Genomic DNA, 17,239 nt, shown 5'->3' with positions numbered 1-17,239 from the left:
ATTCCCCAACCCCCACCATTTCATTGTGCGTTCGTGCAAGTGGCCACAAACAGTGGATCTAAATCTGGCACGTTTCGAGGTCAAATGACGCAGTACACACAGAACGCAACCTCAGACGGTGCCTTTGTCCCCTCACCGTCCATGGAGGCCTGCACACAGCTCCGAGTGCTGCCCGAGGCATGCCCGCGCCTCTCTAACCCTGGCACCCCCCGCTCCTTCATCTTGGGCTCACAGAAGACAGACACCTGGGTGGGTCTGCTCCCCTCTCCCAGCACCCCACCCCCTCGTCCCCTCAACACACGCAACAGCTGTAAGAGCAAGGAGATCGTGTTTTTAAAATTCAATCGGTTGGTGTAGGCACAGAGTCGGAAGCAGCTCCAACATGGACATTGAGTAAAAAATACCAGTTTTCCAAAGTCTGTAATTATGTATTTACACAAATTACATAATCCTGTATGTATTTACATACAATTACAGATTATCAAGTAAATAACACAGCATAGTGTCAATGAGATGAAATTGCATGAAAACCATAAACTGAAGCCGTTCACTGACCCACAGAGCAGGACATGGCGAGGACAGGTGCCCTGGGGTGACCTGGCATGTCCTTCGGCACGGCCTAGGGACAGGTGCCCCAAGGTGACCTGGCATGTCCATCGGCATGGCCTGGGGACATTTGCATGACAGATGGGCGGGTGATCAGTCCATGCCCGTTAAGTCTGTGACTGAGGTGCAGCGTTGGCACCAGTTAAGACAGCGGTTTGGCTGGCCAGCCTCATGTTTGTGAAAACTGGACCCACCACCCCAGAAGTGGTGGGGCAGCTGTCCACGGCCTTGAGTGCCTTACGACAAGAACCAGGTGAAAAGCCAGGAGCTGGGGGCTCCCACAGGACAGTGCTGGCCCCAGACCTGAGCCATCCACTCCCCCGGCACACTTATGTACAGAAATTGCATAAGTCAGTATTTATTTATTTACACACCATTACAGTTTATTATATCAGTCGCCAAAGCATATAACATTTTTTCTTTTAAAAAAAAAAAGTCACTGAAAAAAAAAAACCTCCAAAAGTTGACATTAAAGTAGCACTTTCTAGGAACCCATGGAGAGCTCTGTCTTTTTCGCAGATGGTTTTCTTTCTCTCCAACAGGTCAATCCAGCATTTAGTGCTACCTTAAGATCACTTTTGACTGTCTCCTAAAATCAGTTTCTTCAGTGCTAAACATTGTACCCACGACATCCTAGAAACGTGATCCTTCCCTGTGGTCAGAGGCTTGGTGTTTTTCAGCCAAAAATATTAAATGCCTTTTGGAAAATCTACAGCCTGAATATGTGCACATATTAGCAGCAGCAAAGGGTTAAATAATAAATAAGAATACTACATCTTGGGATTAAATGCAGCTTCTGTTTAGAGAAAAAAAAGAAAATAAATGAAGAGGACATTCTGACCTTTATCATATTTTACATTGCTTCTGCCCCCTCCCCCACAACATTTCTTAATTCCAAACACTGGACTTGGTTTTTCCTTAATGCACATCAGTGAACCTGCCCATTCTCCACGTTGGGCCAGGGAAGGGGCCCCTGTGCTCATGACAAGAAGCCATGAGCTTCTACCTCAAAACAGCTTTGACTCACCAGTGACATAGTTTTATTTTTCATACAGAATGTGCATCAGAGCAAAACAAGGTTGGAATATTAAGCTTTTAAATTAGTTACATAAAACCCAACACATTTTTTAACTGTCACTTTCAATTTCCCATGTAACTGGCTAGAAAGTGTTATATGTGGTATTTGAATTTGTTATAAATTTTTCTTAAATATTGCTTTAAGAATTTGGCTCTCTTCTCCTTAGTATAGAGTAAGAAATAGTCTCCCTTGCCCAAGGGCAGGTTTCAAAATTATTGCTACTAAAGAAATATGTATTCTTATGCTTTTCAGCATAAAATGTTATAAAAGGCTAGTAAAAGAGATATTATATAGTAACTTCCCCTCTAAAAAAATCAAGTGCTTGTGAAGACCCTTTTAAAAAACAAAACACAGTCAACAAGTATTTATTTTCCCTCTCATTGTCATGATTGATAGAGATTTATTAGTTTCATTTTGCAAGTCTTATTTGAAGGGTGGTGTTTTTATCAGGTATTATGACAGGTCACACTAAAAGCAATTTTCCATAAAAGATGTTACAATGACCCCTATGGTGCTTGTGTAATATAATATCTGAGAGCCAAGTTTATAAGAATTACCCTGCTGTTTTGATTCAGATTCTTGTTCCCTAAAAAAAAAAAAAATCTGTACCAAGTGAGCATTTTTTTTTTTTTCCTTTTTGAGAATTCTAAACCAGTACATGTTTGAAATGAGTCCTGTTGTTCTGGAGCTTGACTAAAAGAAAAACACAGTCATTGTTTAGCTTTGGTATATTCTGCGATAGAGTTAGACAAGTAGGATATATACCAACCGTCATGTTCTCCAACTGTGATGGAGGAAGCCACTTAGGAGAGAGGAAATAGTACAGACACAGAATAAACGTTTGAGACCCAGTTAATCTTTAATCCTCTGGGATAAGCTATGGGACAAGCAGTCTGAAGAGTGGATACTCGGTGTCACGAGCAGTACGCGTTAGTTTACAGTAACATGGGCACGACAGCGGCTGTCGCCTTCAGGACACAGGGCCATTCGAGTGTCTGAAATCCATGCACGCCACGTTCGCACGTGGACTCACCACAGGTTCTAGCGGACTTGCCATTTAATGCTTACAGAGCCTAAAGCTTCCAAATGCCTATCTGGCCTGTACATATTTCATTAAAAATAAACTCTATATAATAAATAAATATATAAAATAAATAAAATGTCGCCTTTGGAATCTCTATAAATAAATTTAACTTTTTTTCTTTTTCTTTTTTTTTTTTTTTTACTAAGAGGTCTTTGCTTTAAATTCACTGGGATGACACCCGTGACAAGGAACCGAGAAAGTCTTGTCGGTAAGACCGCGCCGGCTGCACCTGCTGAGACGCAGCGGGCCTTGGCCGCCGGCCAGTCCCGACGTGTCCAGGTGGAGCGGCTGTGCTGACCAGGATGAGAAAGGACAGACTGGGCGGGTACATGCATGGCCTGTCCTCTCTGCTCCCCGCTCTCTGCAGGCCCTGCCCCCACGTGCCCCCCACCCCGCATCCCCGGCCGCCCTCTGCCCCAAGACCCACCCGGCAGCACAGCAGGCAGGGGTCCCACGGGAGGACGAGCCCGGGGCACAGCACAGTCACACGTCCCCTCCACGCCTCCGTCAGGCTATGCATGCGACAGAGTTTGGCGACAATGGATGTGATGACACAGCAAATCAACAGGGACCCACCGCGTGAAACCTTTATAGTGGTTACGTTTTTAAGGGCTCAAGTGAAGAAACGGTCTTTGTCAACTTTGGCTTAGGATATCCTTATAGAGTTCGGGTACTTTGTCGGGGTCCACGGGTCTGGGTAAAAAATGGGTGAATTTCTGGTGCCGCTTAGTCCTGGTTCCTTCCCGGGGGGTCCCGTCCTTATTTAACGCGACGTAGAACCTCCGTCCAGTGTCCACATGCTTATACAGGTTGGAGGAGTACGTGTTGTACCAGTTCTCTTCAAACTGTTCTCTGAAGACACACTCTTGCGTGAGTTTTTCCTGTTAAAAAACAAAAGCAAACATTTTGCAAAATTAGCTCCTTTCTGTATTTAAAAGTTGTTACATAACTGGTGAGAAAATACCGATTTTAACCCACTTTAAAGGCACTCTGCAAAAGCTACTTACCTCTATAAATGCAACTATGTTCTAATTTTTTTGGTAACAATTAAAGCACAAAAAGAATCTAAATTTTTTCTAGTTAAACTTTTTCCGAGTGCCAATTATCTGAATGAGTCAGCGGGCAAAGGCAACTAACGCCATGAGCCATTCCTGTTTTCACCACAGCAGTTAGGATGGAGACCATCCTGGGGGCAGGGAACCTTCTCGGGGACAGAGTTTCAGAGAGCCGCTTCATCGTCAGCATCCTTTCAGAGTCCTTGCCGTGTGGACCAATATCGCCCATGACGTTACAAGCTTTCTGCCCTTTGAAGTTATTTATTACTCTAGAAGAGTGGTTTTCAAACTTCAGTGTGCAGAAGAATCACTTTGGGGATACTTTTTTTCTTTCGATGTAGAGTTCCAATCCCCAGCCCTTTAAAATTCTGAGCCAGAAAGTCTGGAAATACGCATTTTGAACAGGCCCTCGGGGAATTTGGAGGCAGCCACCGCTGGGTCCACATTTTGAGATACAAAGCTTTCTATCGGGACTGGGTCTTCCTTAGTACAAAGAAGTGAAGACAAACATCCCAGGCCTCAGAAGAACCAGTCCCCTCCCGGTATAAAGGCAGAAAGGGTCCACCTTTTCATAAATGTATTGCACTTTGCCCTTCACTGAAGCTTTATGAAAGCCTGGATTCCCAGGAACCACACAACCAGGGCCCCAGAGGTCATGTATCCTGAACGCCAAAAGGAGTAAGGACCGGAGGCCCTGCTCACAACTCACCCCTACCGTGAGCTCACTCCAGGCACAGACACAAATGAGGCAATGGGGGGCGGGTTGGGGGGCTGCTCTTCTCGCTGTGCTGAAACTTCAAGGTCCACACCTTCCCAGGTGGTAGTGTAAAAAACAAACACTAAAATGACTTTTGAAAATATTCCCCTTGCTCATGCACACCTGGCCCCTTATGCTGAGGACACAACTCAGCACACTGATTCACAGCCAGCCTTTTGGACAGTGAGGGTGGGGACAAGGGGGGCGAGTCCAGCTGAGGATGCCGAAAACCAGAGGCCTTGTGAGCCAGCTTCCTGACATCGTTCATCTGTTCACCAAACGCTTAAACCACTCAAGGCACACAGGACCCACACCTCCTAGGAGGGGCACTTCTGGGTGATCAAAATGCACTGAGTGGGTTGGTAACAAAATATGTCCTTGGACAAGTCTCTGTTAAGTGAGTTGAACCAGGGGAAAGGATCGAGCAAAACAGACTGATGGGGAAACACTGGACCGCTGACGCCAGGTCTATGGAGACAAGGAGGTTGCAGGGGGAGCGGCAGCCCCTCCCCTGGGAACTAACAGAAAAGCCCCCACCTCCCTCCACAAGCAAACCCAGAGGAAACCCCCACGCTGGGGAGACCAGGCTGAATGTGATTTCTCTTCCATCTCCATTAAAGCGGACAAAATAAAACTAGTGTTAAAGACATTAACAGCTACTTCAGACTTTACTTCCATCTGTATAATAAATATTCTCCCCACAGACAAGATTACTCTTGGCTTAAAAGGTCTGGTTTGAGTTTTCAGTGATTAAGTAAGTTTTCTAAGCAGGCAATGTTCATTTATTTTCTGCTTAATAAAATGGACCAAAGAACGGAATTGTAGAGCCTTCAGTTCTACCAAGGAAATCAAAAAAGGAATTCAAATCCAGCTTTCTTTTTCTTAGCAGGAAACCACATTACCTGACAGACACAAGTATGCTAAGTCACTTCAGTCGTGTCCGACTTTATGTGGCTCCCTGTACTGCAGTCCACCAGGCTCCTCTGTCCACGAGATTCTCCAGGCCAGAACACTAGAGCGGGTTGCCATGCCCCGCTTCAGGGGATCTTCCCAACCCAGGGATGGAACCCATGTGTCTGACGACTCCTGCATCGGCAGGTGGGTTCTTTACCACTTCACCACCTGGGAAGCCCTGGCAGATACTTTGCTTATGAAACAGGGTTCCCCTCCTCCTGGACCCTGAGCTGTGCCCCGGCTTCTGTCTGCTCTGAATACGGGTTGCCCCTGCTGGGCACTGGCCCTCCATGGATCAGGACAAGACACGCCACCTCAAGGTCTGCACCCATGAGGGGCCTGTCTTTGGAGCCACAGGCATGCCCCCAGCTTCAGCCTCCACAGCCCCTTCTGGAGCAGATCAGCGCCACAGCTGGGGTGGGGCCAGGTTAGGCGCGTAGCTGGGGAGTGGCGCCCAGAGTTCAGGACATCACTGGTCACCAAGGTGGCTGTAGACACTTAACATCAGAACCTCTCAGAACTGCAGCAAACCTCAGCCAACAGCAAGTGCATCTTTCCCCCGAAAATGCCCTAGATGGGGTCTCTGTTCAGGATCCTGTCACCATGGTGAACGGGCAGCTCCAGGAGCCCTGCCCGGACTCCCACCTCCCACTTCTCACCAACAGAGGCTCCCTCCAGACACCCTGTCCGTCCAGGGACTTCCAAGGCCCCTCCAAAGGGGCTTTACATGTTTGGGGGGTATTGTCAGTTTACAAAAAAACCTTTTTAACAAAGTTGAACGTGGTTAAGAAACTGAACTAACCTTTTCACTGCTCCACAAACATGGCTCTGTTCCCCTTATGAGGCTGTTGTAACGTCGTTACACATACTATATAACTTTTTAGACAACTCAGAAAATGAAGTAAACTGTTCCACTATGATCTCCAGACAGCAGTTTTTGTGATGGTTGAAAGGTCAATCATCTCATTCTTGGGAGGGTTGGATAACTTCAGTTAACTAGTTAAATGAGGCATGCAGACAATACATTGCCAAATGCCTGGTCCAGTTGAGCTCCTCTAATTATTATTCAAGGATTACAATGCCGCTCAGATAAACCTGCAGACCTTAAAAACTTTTTCTAATTTAAAGGATCATAAAAATTAAAGACCCTGATACCTTTCTATACCATGTATATACTTTCAAATAATTTCTTCTTACTATTAGGGTTTATGTTAATGCATGATTTTTGTTTTAGACAAACACAGACAAAGTAGCAAGATTTACAGAACTAATCTCTTCATGACCAGACTTCAGTACTTAGCGATAAAATATTTAGTTGAGGTGAATATATTTATGTTAGGAATGTGTAGTCCAAAGTGATTTATCTAAATTAAAAATAAGTAAATGGATGCAAATCAGGACAGCAAAAATATATATATTAACCTGTATTTATATATATATATATATGCAGAGAAGAAGAAACAGTTTCTGCCTTCAAATAAACTATACACTTTAGAATTATAGAACTCAGATGTTTTAAAACTCACCACATGTTTCCAATGCAGACGGTTTATAGAGTATTCCACTATAAAGTGATCAATTCTTGTTTTATTGTATTTCCATGTTTTAATTTTTTTTTTAGATTATTTAACTGTAGCTGTTTATGGCATACCTATCTTTGAACTGCTGGATTATGTCACTAGGCTTGGGTGGAGAATGTGGCTTTAATTCAAAAGTCTTCTAAAGCCCATGCTTTGGAACAAAATCTGGTGAATGTTAGCAACTATGGAAACCTCTTTTCATTTTATATCATCAAATTCTAAGCAGTGGGAAAAACTGAAATTAAAACTTCAAAACTTTTACCAATCCTATTAAAACCAAAGTATGAGATAATAATGTGAAAATTATAGTGTGCCCCAGAGAATATTTAGGAATGTTATACAACATAAACTCATATGGACACTAATTTCAACTATTTGACAATTGGAAAATGTATAATTCACATGGGCGTTACCATGCCCAAGTCCCCATTTAAAAACTGAAATCAGAAGTTTTCAAACTTTGAGAGTCAAGAGTTCTCATTGAAAATACATAGACTTATGCTGCTATTTTAAAACATGATTCCATTTTATACATATAAACATATGGTGTAGTTCTAACCACACCATCCAAATGGTTGCTTGTGTTCAACTCAAAGAGTTGTTCAAACCCCCAGCATAAACTCACAACATGTAAATCCCAAGGTCAGAAGTCACATTGATAGGAGAGTTCCCAACCTTTTATAAGTTAATGGTTTGATGTAATCATTCATTCTCTGTTGTTGCTGTCCAGTTGCTAAGACCTTTCTCATCCATCACTGAGGTTTCCACGTGCAGGCTTATAGATTCAGCAACCCTGCTCCCCTTACCTCCTTGTCGTTGTTCAGTCAGCAAGTCGTCTCTGACTCTTTGCGACCCCATTAACTGCAGCACACCAGGCTTCCCTGTCCTTCACTGTCTCCTAAAGTTTGCTCAAACTCATGTCCATCCAACCATCTCACCCTCTGTCGTCCCCTTCTCCTCCCACCTTCAGTCTTTCCCAGCATCAGGGTCTTTTCCAATGAGTCGGCTCTTCACATCAGGTGGCCAAAGCATTGGAGCTTCAGCTTCAGTCCTTCCAATGAATATTCAGGGTTGATTTCCTTTAGGATTGACTGGTTGGATCTCCTTGAAGTCCAAGGGACTCTCAAGAGTCTTCTCCAGCACCACAGTTCAAAAGCATCAATTCTTCAGCGCTCAGCCTTCTGCCTATCGTTTATCCCAGTCATGGTATTTAGACCACCCGAAATGGCACCCCACTCCAGTGTTCTTGCCTGGAGAATCCCAGGGGCAGGGGAGCCTGGTGGGCTGACGTCTATGGGGTCGCACAGAGTCGGACACGACTGAAGTGACTTAGCAGCTAACTACAATTACTTGTATAGCTGCACCTTCCTCATTAATAATCTAGCTGTAAAGTTTTAGTGGGAACTGTTGCAAGGATCGGGGTGATTAACTATAATGATGAAAGGACCATTAATAAGAAGCCAGGTCTTTTAGTGCTTCTCTCCTGGGAGAAGTCCCCAAACAGAAAGCAACAAACACAGAGAACAGGTGGGAAGACACTGTGTCTTATTTGATAAGAAGCTCCATTTAGGTCCAGTCCCTTAACATGTCTCACCTCCAGCCTCATTTTTCAAAACCTCTTTAAAATCCCCACCATACCCAATGGGCCTGCTTTTACACCCGCGATCCTAGCCATCAAATGTGCCACTGGAATTGGGGGAACATGTGAAGCAGGTGTGTCTGGTGAATGCACATAGAACAAAGTGGACAGGCAACACTATGTCATCAAATATACCGAAAATTAAGAATTCCGACATCCTCTCCACTCCTCCCACAAAACCAAACCCAACCCTCCAGAAGCGGCTTAAGCATATGTGGACCCGAAGGCAGGGCCCAGTCTGAATCTGGAGGAACACGCCGACGTCTCCTAGGCTGTGTGCTCACCAGCCACGTGGCACCCACAGTTCAGCCAAGGACAGGACCTGCCAGGAGTACCGCAGGGCAGACAAGGCTACTTAGAGGTAATCTTCACAGCTACCCCCAGAGACAGACATTTGTTTGGCACATCATGTTAGTTCACAGACTTGCAATACATTTTCAGAGATGGAGACCCACAGGGGAAAGAAAATTCTGCCCAAGGTTGAAGAGAATTCCAATTTGAGAAGTTTAATATTCACTGTAGGCAATATTCTTACTTCTGTCTCAGTGTCTAGACAATGCACATTTGATTCATCTGCCAAGAACTCTACGGGAAAAGTTCATGAAATTTCTTTCAGGATCTTAGAACACCTAGTTAAAAAGAAAGCCTATATAACATTTCTTACCATAATGTCTATCTTGATGAGAGAAGTCATTCAATGACCACTTAAAATGCACGTCACAGACTTGCAAAAGCTGCAAAAAACTTCAAGCTAAATATTACTCCCTCTCAAAACTGAAAGTAGAAGCACAGACAAAGGAGGAGAAGTGGAGAGCTTCAAGGCAGGGAGGTGGAATGAAGGAAACAATTCCTGTTGTTAAGGACACCCCTAGAAATAATGGGACCCAGGCACCGAGTCTGTGGGACAATCAACGCCCACTGAAGGGGGTGGAGTCAAAACAGAAAAACGTACCAAAGAGTTCCTGTGAAACAGGCAAAATTCAGGCCTTGAGTTGCGGAAGTGAAATTAGAGAAACTGAAAGATTAACAAAGACAGTGGCTGTGTAAGCCCAAAGGCAATTTCTGAAGAACTACAAGATTCACAGAATCTCTGCAGTGAAGTGATGGTGACCTCACACACACACACACACACACACCCCAAATGAGGTTGATCAGCCATCCTGGGCCTCAAGTTCCTTCTCTGTGAAGAGAGGGGACAGGACCCAGAGACATCTAGGGTCTCTTTCAGCCTAAGAGCAAATGGTCCAGCCTTGGAGCATCCAGTGTGGAAGCCGAGATGCCCACAATGACTGGAGAAGGACGCAGTGAACGGGAAATGGAAAAACAGCTGCAGTGTCGTAGGAAAGTAGGGAAGAAACCAGCTAAAATGTGCAGCATCCGTTGCCAATGCAGAGACGTGGCCAAGTGATGCTTCCGGCAGCAGCCAAGCAGGGAAGCTGCTGTTTCTGGGAAGAAAGGACGGGGATGAGACAGGGCTGTGGCACCAGGGGCCCTTCCTTCCCTCCCTGGGAGACTGGCAGGACACCCCCCTTAGAGGGTGTCTTATGTTGGGGGACCACGGCTGACCTCTTCACTGTGTTGACCTCAATAATCACAGCTCATGAATGAATGTCTGCCTGACCAACAAAACCTGTGTCATGAGCTGCCCCAAGAGAACTGACTGGGAAGAAAAACCAAAACCTTTAGGAAAACAGTTCTCAAAGTCACAGAGTACCCAGAGCACACGCGTGCTTAGTCAGTCAGTTGTGTCCAACTCTTTACGACCCCATGGACTGTAGCCCACCAGGTGCCTCTGTCCATGGGATTTCCCAGGAATGGGTTACCATTTCCTTCTCTAGGGGATCTTCCTGACCCAGAGATTGAACCCATATCTCATGTGTCTCCTGCATTGGTAGGGGCATTCTTTACCCACTGAGCACCTGGGAAGCCTAGGGAGGGCCAAGAGCTGGGGGCAAAGCTGGACATGTCACACAAGGCAGAGGAAGGCAGCCCCAAAGAGAAGTGACCAAGGAGTGGGAACTTCTCAGACGCGCACAGTCATCCCCCAAGATGCACAGAGAAACCCCTCGTGGGCTCACACACACACACACACGTGTCTCTGCTACCTCCTGACTTCCCGGGTGCCCCCACCACTCAGCTCCAACTGGATTCACATCAACCCAGACTCCTCTAGAACCAGACTCATCCTCCCAGCCCCCACCTGGTGGTAAAGAAATGGCCCCATGCTCGTGGAAAGTTACCAGTGCCTTCCTCTGGGCAACACACGGTGGCTGTCCCACTCTCTCAGGGCCCCTCTGCTAATAGCCCACTTTGGCAAATTCGAGCTGACGCTGTCAGTCACCCTGCTCCCCCCAGGCACCAGATCCACAGGCCATCATGGGCCATTTTCAAAACAGCGCCTTCACCCCAAGACACCAACTCTGGGGGTGGACACTCTGGTGCTGCCACAGCCGGTAGACTTTGCCAGCATGTGGACAGGAGAAACCATCCTCGCCACCATCAGTGATGGAAACTCTGTCCTTAATAAAGAAATCCAACTACTTAATTTAACTAAGAACATAACATACTAAAGTGCTGCACTTAAGAAGAAGGTATACAAAATTAACCTCGGCAAACACAGCTTTATGGTTAACAGTCTGAAGGATAACTCAAGGGATGTCATAGTTTGATCTGAAGGAAAATGCTTATTTCCTTTCAAACACGATGTCCTAGCTCTTAACTTGTGAATTCAGACGTGCAAGAAACACGACTTCCATGGGTCTTACACCAGGAGCTCTGTGGTCAGACAGGACAGCACATCCATGAGGATGACGAGCCGCTGCTCAGCCCCCGGGAGCCCAGATGGCGCCCGCACCAGCCATCCTCACAATGGGCTGTCATCAACCCTGGTTCTTACTCCAGCCCGCAACCCTGAGGAGGTGGCCCTGGAGCTGGGGTCCCAGCCCTGTGCTTCCCCCACTCCACGCTTCATCTCCAAGTTCAAAGTGTTCATTCAGGATGCAAGAACAGGCAGGAACCTTCCATCCAGACACAGCAAGCTGAAAACCAACTCAAAAGACAGGGAGGGAAGGAAAAGGGATGCAAGCCACTCCAGAGGACCCGGAGGCAAGCCCCTGCAGACAGCGAGGCCAAAGGAAAACGGGGTGGGAGCGGGAGGGGGCACAGAGATCAACCCCGGGTGGGGAGTGGACAGCAAGCCCGTGTCCACGTCCAGGGCAAGGCCCCTGCAGGCCACACGGAGCCGCCCAGTGGCGGCTTTGGCATGATCCTGGCGGGTCCTCACTCACAGCACACGGGCACTTTCCACAAAGGAGAAGCAAGCTGCGGAGGTGATGTCAGGACTGTGACAAGGACGACAAAGGGCTGAGGGAGGAGGAGACAAGCCTGGTCAGGACTGTAAGCACTCACAAGCCCTTCTTGGGCTCCACTTGACACCACGGCCTCCCCATCCTTGGGGGGCCCTCAGCGGGGGTGCTGGGAAGGCAGACGTATTTTTCAGCCACCTGTGAGATCACCAACGGACACCCAGGGCAACGGACAAGCCCTCCTAGCTGGGGGGGTGGGGGGGGGTTGGCCCCAGGATGAGGGGCTTTCTCAGGGCAACTCCAGGGCGCCAGCCAGGACACACAGCAGCATGGCAGCAGTGTCCCCTGAGCGGCTAAGGACAGTGACAGTGGAGGACCCCTCAAATGTCAGCGTCGTGGCCTCTGGTAGCTGCCAGGAAAACCAGAAGCAGAGACAGGACCACTGTGTGTGTTGCGGGGGGGCGGGGGAGCAGAATAGGGACCTGTGAGCAGCCACGTCTCCAAATCCCATGGACCCAAGGATGCCTTCACATCGGCCCCTCCCAAACTGCCTTCTGTGAACCATCCAGCCCTCCCCACCAGCCCGAGATGAAGCCCTGCCCCCAGCCCTCTCTGGACACAATTCCGTTACCTCAACCACATTTGCACATCCAACTCCCCCCAGTGTGGCAAGTACCCCTTGAACCAGCGCCATGGTCACCCCAGGAGGAAGCAACCTGACGTGTGAGGCCGTTCCATGTGGATCAGGCCCTGAACTGCAGCTCCTGGGGAAACGTGGGTTCAGAGCCTGTTTCTCTGCTCACCACTTGCTTGTCAAACAACCAATACACAGCCCTGCTTTGTTCTGTCTCCATTTAAGTTAATATTATGGATTTGTCAGCTGTGGACGCAGGGCAGTGACTCAGGCCGGCTGAGACTCTTGTGAGGCCCGTGTTTCCTCCGTGACACACGCCCAGCCTCCTGCACTTGGGACACACATAGCATCTCAGCACTAGGCCCCGGGGGCATTCTGATCAGAGAAACCACCCTGGAAAAGCACAAAAACATGAGACCCCAGGCACTGAACAGATGCAGGAGAGGATGCTCACTCAGCAGGAGCTGAAGGCACAAGGCTGCACGGCCTTGTGGGGTCCTGGCCAGCAGTAGCTTCTGCGGCTGCTCTTGGCAGGTTTGTGAGTCACACCATTTAAGGGTCATACAATTGGGTACACAAACTCCAGCTGGTGGACAAACGCACAAGCACATAACCTGAAGTCACGAGGGTCAACTGTTCTCCAGCACCTACAGAAGTGCCGGCCTTTGTGCGCAATGACACCTCCAAACCCTGCGGGGTCATGAAAACTAGTGAGTGTGCACTCGTGTGTGGCCGCGTGTGGCAGGGAGTGTGCACAGCTGCCCCACAGCATCAGTGCAAGGAACGCAGGCATGCAGAGACTGAAGAGAATCAGAAGGTCATGTCCCCAGCATCGAAGCCCCGGGCCAGGCCCCACCTGTTCTACAGAGATGCAATGTGGGGGGCAGGGCGGGGGGAATCGGAGCACCGACTCTGTGCCGAGATCCCAGAGCCTAAAGGAGGCCCACCCCTGAGCAGGAACCCCAGTCCCGGGCCATCCTTCTCTTCCCCGCTCTGCGCACATGGGTGCACTGACCCCAGCCCGTGGACCTGACGATCAAAACCAGGTCCCTGGTGGCTCAGACGATAGATCGTCTGCCTGCAATGCAGGAGACCTGGATTCGATCCCTGGGTCAGAAAGATCCCCTGGAGGAGGAAATGGCAACCCACTCCAGTATTCTTGCCTAGAAAAGCCTGTGGACAGAGGAGCCTGGCGGGCCACAGTCCATGGGGTCGCAAAGAGTTGGACACGACTTAGCGACTTCACTTTTCAGAGCCTGCGATGCCTCCCCACCTGTGAGCCCTGCCACCGCTTACCTGCCAGGTTATCCAGACCCTCAGGGGAGTCAGCTGGCTGCTTAACAACAGAAACCTGACCACAGTTATATAAAGAAGAAATTTTTTTTATAAAAGATGATTTTCCACTAATTAACAGCCAGGAGTATGGATGCTAAGGAAACAAATGAACCACTAAGTAAAAACTAGGCTACTAGAAGGAAACAATTGTTTCAAAATCATGTCTGTGAAGGGCAGACTAGACCCTGCTCTAAGTCCAACACGACTGAGCGACTCAACTGAACTGAATAAAAGGGTTATTTCTGGGGGGAAAAAAATATATATATATGTATATTTTTTTAATTCACAAAAACAGATGGCCACTCTTGTGTATATCAGACAAGATTAATTCACCTGCGTTCAAACCAAACTCCTTCCTTACCCTCTGTGTGACCTTGAGTCCGTCACTAAGCCACCAACCCTCATCTCCTCACCTCCAGCACAAAGATGCTCTACTAGCTAAACTGGCTAATATGGTAGGAATGGTCTCCTGAGGCGCTGCCCTCCTTCACAAAGAACCGCCACGCAGTCCTCTGACAGCCGGCAACCTGCGCATAGGATGGGAAGCCGGGCTTCATCACTCGGTGTCTGCTGAAAGCCACCCTCTTGCAGAGCGCGCCCACCCCAGGGAGGCCACAACACAGAAGACTCTCACCATTTCCCCTACAGGAATGACACCCCTCGGACTCAGCATCCAGGACCCGCCGGCACGGCCGCTGCCAGAGTTGTCTCAACTGACACAGCACACAGACAAACCGCCAAGTCCAGTGGGGACTGGCCACCGGGTACGGTGTCCTGTTCCACAAGCACACGCTCATTCTGCGTGTGCCCACGCTGCTCACACAGGCACTGCAGACACCTCACGGAGACCACAGGGACCCCCCCCATCACTGCACGTTTCCACAGCTGCACATCCCAGGAAAATAAGGGCTAATCCAGGGGCAACAAGCCTCCTGCAGGAGCATCATCTTGGACTTTTCATCTCCCAAAAAGTAAAGGAATCCTTTTAAGGCCACTCAAGACCCTCCTGTGGCCTGCCTATAACCACACACGGTCACCCAAGGATGTGTCTGTATCTGACGTCACCTTCAGTGCTAAGCAGCAAAACCCTCACCACTGGGACTCACGGGAAGAGAAACAACATCCTTGGACCGTCTGTGAGGGCCAGGTGACAACTGGCTTCTCAGCAATTCACCCAGGAGGCCGTGGGGGGAGGCTGCCACGCCCCCCAACCAGGAACCCTGGGGACAGGTGCGCTGCGCATGAAGCTGTATCTCAGCCCCACTCAGGTAGCTTCACCCATCACATCAGACCCCGCCCGCCACTCCAGAGTCCAGCCATTCCACAGTCCAGGGTGAATTTTAATAGACGTATGTTTTGCAATGCAGTCGCCAAAGGAGCACAAACTGTCTATGTTTGTATATATTCAATTAAAACAAAAATAAGGCAAATGGGGCTTTGGGATCTGAGATATTTCGCCACTGTCTCTTACAGGGGTGGACATACACCTTCATCCTGGGATGGGTGGTCCTTGAAGCCCCCCAACCACTGCCCCACCTCCGTGGAAACACCGCACAAGGGACAGCTCCGGTTCACACAGGCCCAGCCGGTGTGGACAGGCACCCCACGTGACATCTTGGGCTTTAAAGTTTCTACACAATGGAAACAGTCTGAATCCAGCACACCCTGGTTGCTGATTACATGGACTCACATGGACCCAGCCGGGCACACCTGTGTCTCTGGAAATGTAACAACTAACCGACGGCCCACAGGTGCCTGTGTGACCAGCATCTCTGGCAGGTGGTGGCCAGGCTCCCGCACTCCAGCGCTCGTCTGAGTCCCCACTCTGCCCCACAAGCTCTGGCCCAGGAGCAAGTTACCCTACCTCCTCTCTTTCAGCCTTAACAGCTAAGCAGGGTCCCCCAGCAGAAAACCAGGGTGGCCCAGGTGGAAACCCAGGACAGTGGAGGTGGACAGTGATAGCTTGGGTCACGCTATCTATGTGTGACGTACTATACGGACGCAGGCGTGACCAGCCAAATGGCTAGAGTGAGGACCCTACGTGCCAACAGCGTGCGACACACACAGCGGGGCCTTCAGGAGTACGAGACCGGCTCCTAAGAGCCAAATTCAGTGGGAAAGACCAACAGGAATGAAAACTGCAGGCAGAAAACAGCGGGTGCTGAAAGGATGCAAACGGGTCTGTCACCCTCCTCGCCACATTTTCAGGTCCCATGCTCCCCTTTCCTGCACTGTTGCAGTTTTAGAGACTGCGCTGCCTCTTTTTAATGAAAATGTCAACAACTCTCATTAAACGCAGGCTTCACTGGTGGCTCAGACGGTAAAGCGTCTGTCTGCAATGCAGGAGACCCGGGTTCGATCCCTGGGTTGGGAAGATCCCCTGGAGAAGGAAATGGCAGCCCACTCCAGTATTCTTGCCTGGAAAATCCCATGGACGGCGGAGCCTTGTAGGCTACCGTCCATGGGGTCGCAAAAAGTCGGACACGACTAAGCGACTTCGCTTTCACTTTCATTTTTCATATTTCTCCCACCAGAGTCTGAGATCCTTGCTGTGTTGTCATGCACTTAGCACAATGCTGGGCACATACTAAGTATAAATGTTTGTAAAGAAATGAGCAGATGAATGGACGTAGGGATGAATTCAAAACATGATTACAATAATCAAACTCCATCCCAGAAATAGAATGGCTCAGATTTTCCTTAAATCACATCATAATATACATCAGCAATAGGGTTTTTCCTATTTCCACAGTATGACAGGGTGTGTGCGTGCTAAGTCACTTCAGTTGTGTTTGACTCTTTGCAACCCTATGGACCATAGCCCGTCAGGCTCCTCTGTCTATGGGGATTCTCCAGGCAAGAATACAGGAGACGGTATCCATTCCCTTCTCCAGGGGATCTTCCCAACCCAGGGATAGAACCCACATCTCTTATGTCTCCTGCACTGGCAGTTGGATTCTTTACCACTAGCACCATCTGGGAAGCCCTCTAACAGGGTTCAGGATCCTATATATTTTTTTGAATCAGTATTACCCCATTCACCTCTGACCTTTTAGATCTAATACTAATATAGTCTTGGAAGCAAAAGAACCACATAAATGAAAAGAGAAAAAACAATCCTAAATACATTTTACGTTAACTTTTGCTGCACTTACACTTGCATAGACTTTATAAAAGTGATGGCTAATTCCCCAAATCTCCTGTTCACCTTC

At 48.4% G+C, this 17,239-nt stretch overlaps 1 protein-coding gene across 1 annotated transcript in view; it reads right to left on the bottom strand.

The window, feature by feature from the left end:
- Positions 1 to 353: 353 nt before the first annotated feature.
- FGF9 (fibroblast growth factor 9) overlaps positions 354 to 17,239 on the bottom strand; it is a 29,885-nt gene continuing 12,999 nt past the window's right edge. The window contains exon 3 of the mRNA XM_055426391.2: positions 354 to 3,649. Within this exon, the coding sequence (XP_055282366.1) occupies positions 3,404 to 3,649 (246 nt within the window). The 3' untranslated portion in view covers positions 354 to 3,403. The remainder of the gene's footprint in view (positions 3,650 to 17,239) is intronic.

This window comes from Moschus berezovskii, chromosome 13, assembly GCF_049115385.1.
Source record: "Moschus berezovskii isolate FMDL1 chromosome 13, NW_MosBer_1.0, whole genome shotgun sequence".
Taxonomy (NCBI): Eukaryota; Metazoa; Chordata; class Mammalia; order Artiodactyla; family Moschidae; genus Moschus; species Moschus berezovskii.
This window is presented reverse-complemented; position numbering and strand designations above follow the sequence as displayed.